This window comes from Crinia signifera, chromosome 2, assembly GCF_055691185.1.
Source record: "Crinia signifera chromosome 2, ASM5569118v1, whole genome shotgun sequence".
NCBI classification, from domain to species: Eukaryota; Metazoa; Chordata; class Amphibia; order Anura; family Myobatrachidae; genus Crinia; species Crinia signifera.
The window spans coordinates 84,711,346-84,727,435 of NC_139218.1; the positions used below are offsets into that span (position 1 = coordinate 84,711,346).

At 41.4% G+C, this 16,090-nt stretch overlaps 1 protein-coding gene across 1 annotated transcript in view; it reads left to right on the forward strand.

The window, feature by feature from the left end:
* The window catches only part of POLA1 (DNA polymerase alpha 1, catalytic subunit), a 332,356-nt gene extending 316,836 nt beyond the window's left edge, over positions 1-15,520 (forward strand). The window contains exon 36 of the mRNA XM_083172524.1: positions 14,682-15,520. Within this exon, the coding sequence (XP_083028650.1) occupies positions 14,682-14,821 (140 nt within the window). The 3' untranslated portion in view covers positions 14,822-15,520. The remainder of the gene's footprint in view (positions 1-14,681) is intronic.
* Positions 15,521-16,090: the final 570 nt, after the last annotated feature.

Genomic DNA, 16,090 nt, shown 5'->3' on the forward strand with positions numbered 1-16,090 from the left:
AATGCGCCCTTCTTACAGTACTAGTAATAGGACAATTTTTTGTCCAATATACAACAGACTTATAATAATTTATGACTTTAAAATTTTGACAATAAAAATTCTTTATTAAAAGATGTCTTCTCAGTGGTGGTATAAGTCCAACGTGTTTCGTCAACAACTTGACTTCATCAGGGGAATTTGACAGCAGAACAATACACAGGAATTACACACCGAAATAGGTTCCTTTAGTAAGGCTCATTCATATACAGCAGACATTTCTCATATGGTGAAGATAGTTTCAACAATAGGATCGCTGGATATTATTATGAAAAATACCATATGTGGAAATGGTGTCCACTGATCCTCCTATAATTGCCAATAAATTCTGAGGGAGATTTGGTAGCCTCAGGGACAATGTAGAGGAATTGGCACCAATTGATATTTTATAGAGTGGTGGCAAAACCGGATGTGAACTCCTGGATTCCAATCACTGAATTCAGTGATTGGAATCCAGGAGTTCACATCCGGTTTTGCCACCACTCTATAAAATGGTATTTTTCATAATAATATAGTGTTCACTCTAGAAATTTTTTAGGGCAGGGTGCTGACCACGGGAAGGGCACATTTTTCAATCGCGAAGGCACATTTTTCACTTGCGAGGGCACATTTTAATTTAAAAGGTCAAAATGGTGACACCTGAGCTACAAACAATCAGCACGTTTACGCTACAGTATATAATCCACCTTGTGACACCTGAGAGCGTCACACAATCAGCACATTTATGCTATATAATCCATCCTGTGACACCTGAGCGTCACACCATTAGCACATTTATGCTATATAATCCATCCTGTGACACCTGAGTCACACCATCAGCACATTTATGCTATATAACCATCTTGTGACACCTGAGAGCGTCACACCATCAGCACATTTATGCTATATAACCATCTTGTGACACCTGAGCGTCAGACCATCAGCACATTTATGCTATATAACCATCTTGTGACACCGGAGCATCACACCATCGGCACATTTATGCTATATAACCATCTTGTGACACCTGAGAGTCACACCATCAGCACATTTATGCTATATAACCCATCTTGTGACACCAGAGCGTCACACCATCAGCACATTTATGCTATATAACCATCTTGTGACACCAGAGCGTCACACCATCAGCACATTTATGCTATATAACCATCTTGTGACACCTGAGCGTCACACCATCAGCACATTTATGCTATATAACCATCTTGACACCTGAGCGTCACACCATCAGCACATTTATGCTATATAACCATCTTGTGACACCTGAGAGCGTCACACCATCAGCACATTTATGCTATATAACCATCTTGTGACACCTGAGCGTCACACCATCAGCACATTTATGCTATATAACCATCTTGTGACACCTGAGCGTCACACCATCAGCACATTTATGCTATATAACCATCTTGTGACACCTGAGCGTCACACCATCAGCACATTTATGCTATATAACCATCTTGTGACACCTGAGCGTCACACCATCAGCACATTTATGCTATATAACAATCTTGTGACACCTGAGCGTCACACCATCAGCACATTTATGCTATATAACCATCTTGTGACACCTGAGAGCGTCACACCATCAGCACATTTATGCTATATAACCACCTTGTGACACCTGAGCGTCACACCATCAGCACATTTATGCTATATAACCATCTTGTGACACCTGAGCGTCACACCATCAGCACATTTATGCTATATAATCATCTTGTGACACCGGAGCGTCACACCATCAGCACATTTATGCTATATAACCATCTTGTGACACCGGAGCGTCACACCATCAGCACATTTATGTTATATAACCATCTTGTGACACCTGAGCGTCACGTCATCAGCACCTTTATGCTATATAACCCATCTTGTGACACCTGAGCGTCACACCATCGGCACATTTATGCTATATAACCATCTTGTGACACTGGAGCGTCACACCATCGGCACATTTATGCTATATAACCCATCTTGTGACACCTGAGCGTCACACCATCAGCACATTTATGCTATATAATCCATCTTGTGACACCTGAGCGTCACACCATCAGCACATTTATGCTATATAACCATCTTGTGACACCTGAGCATCACACCATCGGCATATTTATGCTATATAACCATCTTGTGACACCGGAGCATCACACCATCGGCACATTTATGCTATATAACCCATCTTCTGACACCTGAGCGTCACACCATCAGCACATTTATGCTATAGAATCCATCCTGTGACACCGGAGCGTCACACCATCAGCACATTTATGCTACATAACCCATCTTGTGACACCTGAGCGTCACACCATCAGCACATTTATGCTATATAATCCATCTTGTGACACCGGAGCGTCACACCATCAGCACATTTATGCTATATAATCCATCTTGTGACACCTGAGCATCACACCATCAGCACATTTATGCTATATAATCCATCCTGTGACACCTGAGCGTCACACCATCAGCACATTTATGCTATATAACCCATCTTGTGACACCTGAGCGTCACACCATCAGCACATTTATGCTATATAACCCATCTTGTGACACCTGAGCGTCACACCATCAGCACATTTATGCTATATAACCCATCTTGTGACACCTGAGCGTCACACCATCAGCACATTTATGCTATATAATCCATCTTGTGACACCTGAGCGTCACACCATCAGCACATTTATGCTATAAAACCCATCTCTTGCGACACCTGAACTTCAAACCATCACTCTGCAAAGTAATTTATGTAATGTATGGATCAGTGGACACCAAGTAGGTTGACAGTTGTTAGATGACATGCAGGAAGGTCGACATGGGTCAAGGTGAATATGACATTACGGTCGACACAATCATTAGCACAACATATTAAAGTAGATCGACAGTAAAAGGTCAACATGGGGTTTTTCACATTTTTTTTATACGAATATCAGCAGTGTCGAAAATGGACATGGAGGAGGGGAGGGTGGGGGTAGTACCGCATCCATGCCCTAGTGGATGGTAGGACATGAAATACCACTTGTCAGCACATGTGTCGGCTCAAAAAACTGTGAAAAACACCATGTCGACCCAGTGCCTGCATATCATTTTAAAAATGTCATTTTTTAGATCATAGCAAATCATTTAATTAAACACTCAATAAATCACTCCAAAACAATGAAACAGGCATTGTGATAGTGCAGGACACCCCACCAATAACAGGCATTGTGATAGCGGAGGACCCCCCCACCCCACCAATAACAGGCATTGTGATAGCGCAGCCCCCCCCCACCACCCCACCAATAACAGGCATTGTGATAGCGCAGGACCACCCCACCAATATCACAATGCCTGCTATTGGTGGGGTGGGGGGGTCCTGCGCTATCACAATGCCTGTTATTGGTGGGGGGGGGGTCCTGCGCTATCACAATGCCTGTTATTGGTGGGGTGGGGGGGGTCCTGCGCTATCACAATGCCTGTTATTGGTGGGGTGGGGGGGTTTCATTGTTTTGGAGCAATGCGCAGGACCCCCACCAATAACAGGCATTGTGATAGCGCAGGACCCCCCCCCCCCAATAACAGGCATTGTGATAGCGCAGGACCCCCCCCCCCCCACCAATAACAGGCATTGTGATAGCGCAGGACCACCCCACCAATATCACAATATCACAATGCCTGTTATTGGTGGGGTGGGGGGGTCCTGCGCTATCACAATGCGCAGGACCCCCCCACCAATAGTAAGCATTGTGATAGCACAGGACCCGACACCCACCCCCCACCCCCCCCCCCCCCAAAACCGGTAATGTGCCCCCAAACCTACAGGGTGATTAAATTCTTGAAGTGCCCCAGGTCCATAGAGGATAGCCATGGGCACACACTGCCTAGCAAGGGTAAAGCCAAGGAGGTGGGGTGGACAGGCAGGGTGGAGGTGGCATGCTGTTTGTAATAGCCCTGACACGCCACTCACCTCTTGCTACGTGAGCGGCATGTCACCTCGGCAGGAGGGAGGAGGCATGCTGATTGTAAGAGCTGACTGCCGCTCACGTAGCAAGAGGTGAGCGGCGTGTCAGCGCGACAGGGGGGAGACAGTACAGCTCAAGCTGCGTGTATCATTATAAAGGGCGCAGGGCGAGCGGAGCGGCCAGGGAGAGACAGTACACGCAGCTCAAGCTGCGTGTATCATTATTCTGGGCAAAAGAAGCCTAACGGGAACACTAATAATATCCAGCGATCCTATTGTTGAAACTATCTTCAGCATATGAGAAATGTGCATATTTAATGAGCGGGTCCTCATTAACTATGTGCATATGTAATGAGTGGACCCGCACATTAATTATGCACTGTGCTGTCTCAGTCCTAAGTACCAGTTCCAGTGGCGCACGCAGGGGGGTTTCTGAGTACCCAGAAATCCCCCCCCCTAGACTGAAAGCTGAGGGTCCCCTCTTTCCATGGGTACAAGAATTTTAAAAATCGGCCCTGGGGGAACCAGAGATATTGGACTTCAAAGCAGTGGTCCCCATCCAAGCCTGTTAATTGCTATTCCCAGTCAGATGTGCCCAGAACCAGAGATATCAGCCTTCCAGGAACTGGTTACTGCTCCAGCTCCACACACCTGGTATATAGATTTATATTCTCATTGGTGAATTGCTCTGCCTCCTGAACTCTGATCCCCTAGTTCCCAGTACCATTTGGTAGGTGGGATTATCTAGTTTTTCATTCCATTAAAAGCTAAGAAATCAAGTTCCGGGAACTGTAGATATCTGCAGTCAAGCAAGCTGTCCTCCCACCAGAAAATTATGAATAGTAAGCCCATTCCACTATACACCCCTCCTCTGCGTATTAAACATCCTCTACCACCCTGGAAATTATGTATCCAGACTCCTTCATTCAGCCCAATGCCCCCTTCTCCCACCATCTGTGCAGTAAGGGGGTAATTGGTGGAAATTACTGATCCAGGCCCTACATCAGGCATTCCCAACCACAGTCCTCAAGGCACACCAACAGTGCAGGTTTTAGTGATATCCAGGCTTCAGCACAGATGGTTTAATCAGAATCACTCAGGTACTAATTAAGTCACCTGTGCTCAAGCCTGGATATCACTAAAACCTGCACTGTTGGTGTGCTTTGAGGACCGTGGTTGGGAATGCCTGCCCTACATGCAGAGCGATTGATATAATACCCCCTACCACCTGCGGGACATCAAAGCTTCTGCTCATAGCACCCCAACCCCTACTACTGCTGTTATGTGTATATGTGTGTGTATGTATGTGTGTGTGTGTATATATATATATATATATATTTATTATTTATATACATTTGGTCTATCTATAATACTTTAACTGACACGGCATATACTGGGTCACCTAAGTGTCCATCTCTGAGCTTTGCTCCACCCCACTCTGGAAACCCCCTTCTGAAAATCCTGCGTTTGCCCCTGGGTTCAGAGCCATTCATACTGCATAAAAAACAGCTCTGAACCGTGTAGGACTCTACTTTTTACCCATTTGCAAATACCGGTAATTTTTGTAACGGGTAAATGCAGACTGGAGCTTTCACACTGCAGCTCTAAACGTTTTAAAAGGCTAAAAAATCGGCAATATACCGGTTAAGAGCTGCAGTGTGAAAGGGGTAATTTATGATGATATTATTATTACGTTCTTTGGAGTATGTTTGTTTGGGTGTGTTTTAGTTTAAACTACCACAAATTATCACCTTTATTTCTCTTATCTTTAGACAAAAATGGGTGTCTATGTTCTTTTATTACCTTTCTGTTAGGGGTGAAGGGTTAGCATATACCAGGGGTCCTCAAACTATTTTGCTCTGGGACCCCCATCAGACAATAAAAATAATTACAGGACCCCAGCAAGTTACTGCAGAAGGTCACCACGTCACACGTGTAGGCAGCAGCAGCTGGCACATACATGGCAGCATTGGGGAGGCACAAAATGATGGAAGGAGTCTAAAATAACAGACTATTCAACAGATTTTTCGGACTCCTTGAATCACTAACTGGGATTAAAAAAGTCGGTACTTATGTAATAGCTGGGCTCCCGTTTTTCTTATGAGACCGCGCCCCCTCGCGGGGCACGCTGCGCTCGCCATGCTTCGGGCACGGTGGCTCACTGCGCTCGCCACTCTATATAAAATCAACTCCATGCGTAGTTGGATAGTAGGGGTATGAAAAAATGGGGTGCATTTAACATGGGAGCCCAGATAATACATAAGTACCAAAAAGTCCTCAGCCTGATGATCAAGAACATGGAGTCGCGACCCCATGCTGAGGAGGTCGGGACCCACTTTGGGGTCAGGACCCACAGTTTGAGAACCGCTGGCATATACTATACAAGTGTCAGTTTAGGAAGTTGATAGGCGATTTTCCCATTGATGGTAGAAAACTATCCATACCACTATGATTTATCAATAAATTCTGCCAGAGGCATTTATGTACAATGCTCACCTGGAGCATTGATTAACTCAATATCTTAAAGTGCCAGTCAGAGGAAGATATGCACATGCATTTACACGTACCCCCATATACTAATAGGTTTCTTCATGATGAGCATGCCGATAGTGTTAAAATTTGACAGGCCTTGTTCTGTCAAATTTTAACACTATAGGCATGCTCATCATGAAGAAACCTATTAGTATAACTTGGACTTAGTAGAGCATGCTTTTCTTAAGCATTGGTACAATACTATAAATCAGGGGTGGGGAAATTTTTTTGTGCCAAGGGCCGTTTGTATGGAGAAAAAATCCTTCGGGGGCCATATCTAAAAATGTATCTTACAAATTGTCCTGCTGCAGCCGTTCCACGCTCCGGTGGCTGCCGCTGAATAGGACTGACAGTATCCAGCTGCTGTTGAATCAGAGAGAACTACGGACCTCTCACAAGAATTCCCCTGTAGTTGACTCCTGGCAAAGCCGCCAGGTGGGTGGGCGGGCCACTCAGACTGGCTACGGGGGCCGCATACGGCCCCCAGGCCTGAGGTTCCCCACCCCTGCTATAAATCATTAACTGAGTCTTGGATGTATGTATATTGCATAATCCCAGTGGACATGTGATTATTAGCTAATAAAATGTCACATGGTAAAATACAAAGGTTGCAATGGAATCTACCATATATTGCCACCTATACTCCTTTGTGCAGTATAACAAGCCTGTCACCTACCTGAAACACTCCTACTGTATATGAGCCCAGCAGCGGTAGTAACTGCACAAACCACTACCTTTTTAAGAAGCTAGAGTATAGTCCGCATTCCCTTCACCGGGAGGAATGTGAATGCTTACTGCTAAATAAATATTACAGTATATAGGCTCTCTTGATGTTTCTGCTGCTTCTTAGGAAATTAAAACCCATTACTTGTATGCATGTTGATGGTCCCAGTTCTTCTAAATTGAAAACATTCACTGAGGCAAATCTCTCCACAACATTGGTTCATCATGTTCAATGGTGTTACCACACTAGGTGTAGAGCAGTTATGGCTAACCTTGACACTCCAGCTGTTGTAGAACTACACATCCCAGCATGCCCTGCTACAGTTTTACTATTTGGCCATGCTAAAACTGTTGCAGGGCATTCTGGGATGTGTAGTTCAACAGCAGCTGGAGTGTCAAGGTTAGCATCACTGGTGTAGAGAGTACAGCTTCTAGGTGGCACACAAATCGAGGTGAAATAATATTCTGTCAGAGCTCTATTTGTATATTTTAGTTTCTTCACAATGGACTGCACATATGGGCCCTCACAAAATGTTGCTCTTGGCCCAAAAAATGGCTTACGCTCCTGCTTGAAACTTCTTTTAAATATATTGCTTTATCTTTGTGATCTTTTTCATATTTTTTTTGTTTTATATGTTTTGGTTTATATGGAGGCTTTTCAAAACCTTTAGTTAAGGCAAACTTATTTCATATCACTTTATTTGCAATGCAGTTTCATAGTCTGCAGTTGCCCATGAATGGTTTCCACTTCACTTAACCCTAATCATGTAAAACGCGTCAATAGAAAGACAACCAATTGTTGCCTTGCATACTATGCCCCTTCGGCTTTCATGATAAATTGGTCTTGTATAATCTTAGATGTTGGTAAGCTGTATGGCTGACTGCTCATTATAAGGTAAATCTATCATTTTTATTTATACTGTATGTAGACTGCTGTCTAATTTAGCCACTGCCTTGCTAAGGGTGGAGTATAGCGCACCGACAGGATACGACAGTCGTTGGTTCGGCAGCTAGGCGAGCCCAACAAAGCCCCTAGTGGGCTTCTTGTGCTCGCCATGCTGTGGGCTATTCTCCCTCTATGGGCTGTGTACCCCCCACAAGGGAGAATAGCAGCTGTCAGTCAGGATCTTGACTGTCTGGCTTTTAACAGTCGGGATTCCGCCATTGGTGTAATAACTGTCAGGAGGCCGCCCAGAGACCCTTGCCTCAGTTACTTTTTTACTTCTGTTTCCGAAACCATTGTGATTTGCTGCAGCTACTTTTCATATATAAGAAAAATCATGGCTTCTACAAAAAATACTGTTACATTCAACCTGTTGAATAGCAGATTAGCTAATGTGGCTTTCCTTTCGTTAATGTGCATTTTTAGTTTTTCTATCAGATACTGAAATTCAACTAATTGAAGCTTGTGTACTCTTGTGTACATGATCTTAACACATCAATACCCAATTAGCAATTTGTTGAAAAAGAATTAAAATTACCATAGTGGGTATATCCATATTTGTCTCCTGATTTGTTTTCTACAGATAGCGTTTTCTTTGAAATGCTAATAGGGACAGGAAAATAAGCTGCAACTGTCTTGACATATTACAGCTTGTTTTGACACCAAAATATTCGAATTCATTTTTCCAATTGAAAGCTTATTTGCCCCACAATAATTTTAATTTTACTTGTATTAAATAAGAAAAAGTACATGACATTATCTTCTGTAAAACAGTTGCATTTTTGTTCTAGTTTAAGTAATGTGCTGCTTGATGTAAAATTCCACTGCTACTTAGCTGTCTTATTTCCCCCTCATCTTTGCTGTAAATAATTTGAGGGCAGATATAATTTGTTAATCACTGCTGAATTAATACCGTTAATATACTGTAAATGGTTGCATATTATTCTGTTTGTTTTTGTTGCTTTTTTTTTTACATAGCTTTTTAATTATTCGAAAGCATTTAATCAACAAATGATGTAGGCGGGGTTTTTTGTCAATATTCCATCAGATCATCGGATACATGCATAAGGAGCAGGGGTGTATTAATAAGAGGCAGCCGCCTCTTCCTGGGCACCTTTCTAACTAGCCGGCAGCACTATAAAACCTTAACACTCGTTGCACAGACTTTATTGCACACGCTGAGAACTTCAGGGAAATGGCACACCGGCCATTAACCACGAGATTTCCGTACTGTGCATGGGCAAAATGGCTGTGATTTTTGGAGAGCTAATGCCGCAGACTGGGTACTCTGGTGATGTGAGTATAAATAAAATGGGTGCAAAGTGTTCTGAGTGCACCACACACACTACACTAAATATAGATACGCTACTGATCAGGAGCAGTGCCCTATCTTTTCCTTGGTTACTTCATACTGTATATTTGTGTTCAAATGCATTATATTTTCCTGGTTCGCTATTAATATAGTTGACTTTACTGTATCTTATTGTTAGTAAGTACTGTAGCTCTCTCTAAGCAAGTCTTGTGCAACTTATGTTAACACGAGCAGGGTATGTTGTGGCAAGGGGCACAGTGCAGGGCTGTTCGGGGAGCAGGTTGGAAGAGGATAGGATCAGGGAGAGTACTACTTTGTCAACTCGCTGTACCTGCTGCCACATGTCCTGACCATTCCTGCCATGCTCACTTCTTGCCTTCAGGTCTCCTTACCTGCACCTCATGTCGCCTGTCTGTCTCCTCCTCCCCCTAGACTGTAAGCTCCTTGGAGCAAGGCCCTCTTCCCTCCTGCCCTCATAGCACTCTTCTTGCATTTCAATTACAGCTCTCTTATACCCCTTTTACACCAAAATCCCTGGTCAGACCCTGGTCTTTGAACACGGGAGTTTCCAGGGTTGGACCCAGCTTCCTACCCCATTTACACAGCACTGTAACCCAGGTCTGCGCTGTTTACACTGAACCTGGGTCAGCCCTGCTTTTCCCTATGGATGACATTAAAAATGTCCATTTTAGGACTGATAAACTGCCATCCAACCTTCCTTCAATGATTTAGAATAAAAAGTAAAAGACATGACTAGTTTGCATTGAAGAATGTTGGTTTGTTTATTTTGTAAAATATTTTTAAAAAAGTTGTATTTAGTGGCACACACAGCGGTATAAAAGTGCAGCATCTTCCATCTGCTATCCCCAGTCCCTTTCCGCTGCAGCAGCAGACCGAATCTCCCATGTGCTCCCCCCAATAAAAAAAATAACATAAATAATACTGCATCCAATTATGATTTCTGTGTGCACTGCCTGTATCCTTCCTGGCTGCTGTCTTTTGCCACTGCAGCACACTGTGGAAAGGCGTCCAGCACTTCTGGTATCCTTTCAGCACTACCCGGATGTCCCAACCTGGGTTGGGACCATTTACACTGCCCATGACCCAGGTCCAACCAGTGTCCAATGTGTGCTACAGTATATGTACGGCGCTGCCTTTTAAATAAAATGTAATAATAATATATTGGGTTGTCGGTTTTGATTTTATGTAGGTGGATCACAGCCATGTAGTAGTTAAGTTTTAATTTTTCCTCTCTTCTGGTGGTGGTGTCAGTTTCTCATGTTTGGCCAGATGTACTCAGTTTTAAAATTGATCAAATGGAGTGATAAACCATCAGCCAATCAGCTTCCTATCCCATGTCACAGACTGTGTTTGAAAAATGAATCACTTAATACATCTCGCCCATTATGTGTAGTCTCCATACATCCAAAGTTCATTACTTTTACAGCTCAGGCCACTCAATATATTTTCCTACTGTAAGAAGTGTTAAAACCCCAATCTGTAAATCATTGAATTAGTAACAACTGTTTAATGTTCCCAATATATTTAGTACATTCAGTTGTGGTTTTAACTCTAAAATGGTTGACCAGACCTTGTGTAAAAGATAGTTAAGGTAATCTGCCAATTTAAGGTTAAAGGCCATAGCCCTCATGTTAGGGATTATCTAAATTTGCAGTTGAGACAATACTCTAATCCAGCGGTCCTCAAACTATTTTGCTCTGGGACCCCATTAGACAAAAAATTATAATTTATAGGACCCCAGCAAGTTACTGCAGAAAGTCATCACATCCTATGTGTAGTCAGCAGACAGCACATACATGACAGCATTGTGGAGGCACAAAGTGATGGGAGGAGTCTAAATTACAGACAATTCAGCCGATCTATCAGACTCCCTGAATCACTGAGATTAGAAAAGTAATCAGCCTGATGGTCAGCAACATGGAGTCGTGGCCCCATGCTGAGCAGGTCGGGACCCACAGTTTGAGAACCACTGCTCTAATCCAATGGCTGAACATATGGCAATTCGCTTAGTTGGATGAAGATAGTATGTTGAAATCTTGCACTCTGACATATGACACAATACATTCCAGATAGGAATAAATTAAGTAAAGGTTGACTGAAATGTTTAGTCAGGAGACGGGCCATAGGTATAATCCTAACCAGAAATGGTGAAGTCCAAAGCAGTCAGTGAAGCCAGGGTTGAAGAATAGGATATCAGTATAAAATTGTACAAAGCAAGGTTGTACTTACCTGTTCCCCTATGTGATGGAGAACAAATGCTCTCTTTAATTAATAAGTGTACCGAAAGTTGCTCTAAGTCAGTGTTGGTTACTCAGATACCAACTGAATTCTGTAGCACAAGAAATGTTTGTACAATAGTTCTAGAACCAGGAATGAAAAAAATTGGCACATTGAAATAGTAAAAGAGTGGATAAAGGGCTTATATAGTGCAGCAAATTCCATTGCAACAAGAGAGACATACAGTTATCAAAATTACAGAATAGCTGGGAAACTAAATGAGCCCAACAGTACAGAGTTTTAACCTAAGACTGCAACTAAAGTAAGAAGGCGCAAAAACATTTGCAGATGTTATACTGTAAGTCAAAATAAAGTGGTTCCTGGTAGAAGCTACAATACCAACACGATTCGAATATTAAAATCTCATTTAGAACTGGATGTACCAAGCATCCCATCTGCAATGAAATGCAATCCCGCCTAATATCAGGTAAATACTGGCATTAACATCAGTATGTGCCTAGAAATGTGAACAATGAGAGCTTTCCTTTGCGTTAGAAGTACGGATTTAGGAGTCTGGAGTCCTTCTGCCCATGCACAGTGCGATGCATCGGCTGCTGGGAGGGATTCATTTGGATCCTTCTGAGGCCAGAAAGCGGAATGAAATCCATAAGCTTCTATTGGGTATAGCCAGTTATAGATTGTGATGTCCACCCAGTCCAAGCTTTGGAATGTGTTTGGTACATATGGTTAATGCGTTAATGCGCCAGATTCCTAAAGGGTTTTTTGTTTCCTTTTACTACATGCCACCGCTGTGCTACTACTAAGCTTGTTAAAAGGCAAGGAAAATGAAAATAAGTACAGTATGACAAACAACAAAAATCTACTAGCCATTGCAGTGTGTCATGAATCTTAGACTGTCCTCTTGAATTTTAGAAATTATGGGGTCCACGTACTAAGCTTTGGAGAGATAAAAAAGATAAATTGGACCTCCATAAAAGTACCAACCAACCTGATCTACTATTTTACATGCTGTGTTTGAAAAATTACAGTTAGGATCAGGTTTGTTACTTGATCTCAGATCACTAGCTCTTTCCAAGGTTTAGAACATAAACCCCTATCTCTCTGTGTTATTGGTCCCTAGCATACCATCTAACATGCCCTAGAGAAATTAACTGTTAAAAACAGCCGGATATTGTGATTAATGTGCAATAGTCCTTATTGCAGTATTCAATTAGTGACCACTTTTATTGGCCAAAAATGGTCCCATGATTTGGCAAATAGCCCAGGGGATCGGGGACGCTTTAGGCAAGCAAACCATAATCCCCGATAACTGCATGAATCATGAGAAGTTAAGCTGGCATCGGTGCTAATAGGATAGTCCCGTAGCATCCTATTAGCAGCGCTGAAACACATTCCTTACAACTGTTTGAATTTTCTTCATAGAGTTGTTCATCATTCATGAATTATTATTTTTATTGTTGCATTTCGTGTGCTTTTTTAAGGCTTATCGTGTAAATTTTTTGGACCTTCTGAATTTAATTTACCATATACCCTGGAATAGTTTATTAGTGTTACTTAATCTCCAACTTTGCGATTCCCAATATTCTAAATGTATTAAGATCTGGGTAATTTAGTAGTATTAACGTATTGTTCTATACCTTATGGAACAATGTTCTTATCTGCATTAAATTAATTGTGTTTAAGTATTTCACATTACATTTAATTAATTGCGGGGGATGTTATTTTAATAATTGCGTTAATTAATGGGCAACCATTTTTTTATGTTTGTTGCATGAGTTTAAAGTCCAGGTTATAGTGCCCAAACCACAGAGTTTTTGCACATTTCTGCTTGCCACCACAGGAGACTGCGAGAAGAAATGTGGGCTTCCACGGCACTCACACAAGATCAGACCAACAAATGAATAGCTCCCCTTACTGACGGGCACCCAATCAACAATTTAATTCCCTTGTTAGGCTAATAAAATTGATATCATAATGCGCTGCAATATATGCATGTGCTGTAAACATAACTGGTCATAAGTAATACTAAATGTTAAGCCTGCATGATCTTGAATATAGAAATTTGTCTTTTACTTAACAGGTACATATGGGTAGAGATGAGTGGTTATGAACAAAGGATTGCGCTCATGGTGAACAAAATCTGTATTCAGGGTTATGTTACACATTCTATTAAACTGAAAGAACTCCCCAAACTAAAAACGGGTTTTTCATCTAGGACACCTGTGTCTTATGTCTGTTGTTTTCACTCCACAGTGACTTCAACAGCAAAGGCAGGAAAACTTCAGTTCTTTGGCACCTCTTGTGTCAGGAGTGTTAACTTCATTCTAAGATCTTGACATACTTAGGAGACTTGCTTTACCAATTCTCTAGCCTCTTTCAGAACGGAAAGTGATGATTACAGTAGACATGCTGAAAATATTGTTTTAGAACTTTGTTATTATTGGGAACTAGCTATTTACAATGTATCCTGGAGGCTACAGGAATTACTTGAAAGATTGATGTGTATTTACAAGTGTCTCGCAGTTAGTTAAAAGTATACCACATGATAACAATTTATTGAGAAGAGTGAGGGGAAGATTTATTAAGCTCCGTGAAGTGATAAAGTGTCTGTTTTTTTATCACTGGCCAATCAGCTCCTACCTGTCATTTTTCAAACCAAGACTGTAACTTCACATATAGGAACGGATTGGCCGGTGATAAAAACCAGACACTCTATCACTTCACCGAGCATAATAAATCTACCCCTCAATTTGGTGGCTGAATGCTGAGCACACATAATTTTGCCAACTAGAATGTCTTTGTTTTTCTGACCCTGAAATTTAATTTGCCCTATTTTTGTGTGTGTTTATATGCATATCTTGTTTCTTTTAAAAGTAATACTAAAGCTTTAGTATGTACTCGGCAGATTAGTAACATTACTTTTGCCTTTTCTTGCTTGTAGATTGTTTAAAGAAGCGATATCAAGAAGCAGAATCTGAATATAAGAAGTTAAAACAGACTGTTGACCAAGCTCTGTCCCACAGTGGGTACTCAGAAGTGAATCTCTGCAAACTCTTTCAGACCCTTGGCACTATGAAATAGGAATATATATCTTTCAAAGCACCTTCAGACGATCAGACTGATTTTTTTTTTTCTTCTTTTTTTTTTTTTTTTTGAGACATTTTAATACTGCATTTATTCCTTTTGTTTTGGTACTTAAATATGACATGTTATATATTACAGTCCAGCTATGCATTTCAGGTTAAAATAAATATTGTAACATATTACACATTTTGTAAGGATTTTCCACCTTAATGACTGTTTAAATTTATATCAATCAGTTTATCACAGAACATTATTTTTCCTTTATGAAGATTTATACACAGAGACCTGACAGATAAAAGGACTGCTACTTTAATTGAATAATTCGTAGAGAGAGTGGCTGCAGTGTAAGTGATCCTAGACTTTGCTGTTCAGTATTTAGCGGAGGTGCTTGCAGCAAACAAGGTTACAGAAGGTCTCCGTGGGAGCGCTAATGTTTTGCCTTTTCACAGCTTATCAGCTTCTCATCACAAACATGCTAATTAAGAAACATTACTTTGTACATGTACTTTCTAGCATTTTATTTTTAAACCCAGAGGTGTAGTATAGATTATTGCAAGAAATTGTATTTATGTAGTCTTACAATTTCTCACTTTGTTATAAAATATGACTGTTCTATTTACCAATTTTTTATTGTTTGTACAATTTTTGGTATGTGTTCACGTCAAATTTTTTAATCAACATTTTGAATATGGATTACTGTAGGTTTATAATGTTATAAAATAAAGTATTTAGTGTTTTTTTTTTTTAATGTAAGCAAATTAAATAAAGAGTTATTTTGAATTGTCTGGTTTTATTATCTGGTATGTACTCATGAGTTTATGAAGTTTGTTACATTGTTTTACTTTTACATAGTATTGCTGGTTGTAAGATTCCAGAAACAAATCGAACAGCAGCACCTCTGGTCACCCATAGGTACTGCAAACCAAGCATGACAGCAGCACCTCTGGCCATCTATAGGTGCTGCAGTCCAAACACAGCAGCACCTCTGGCAAACCAGAGGTACTGCAGGCCAGAATTATATTAATGGCAGTCCTGACAATGGGGCTCTATTGCCTCCCTGATTATAGTGGTTTGAGGTGGAAAGGAACAGTCATTTTGGCGTGACTTGCTCATGTGCAATAGTGGTGTCCCTGGAAACTTGGCGTGGACACTACGTTCCCAGAGACCAGCACATGCGCAGTAGATTCTTATACAATGCTACAGTCTTCTGCACTGCCGGAGAAAGTGCCTCTGCAGAGAGATTATCTAAATAGAGTGTATTATATG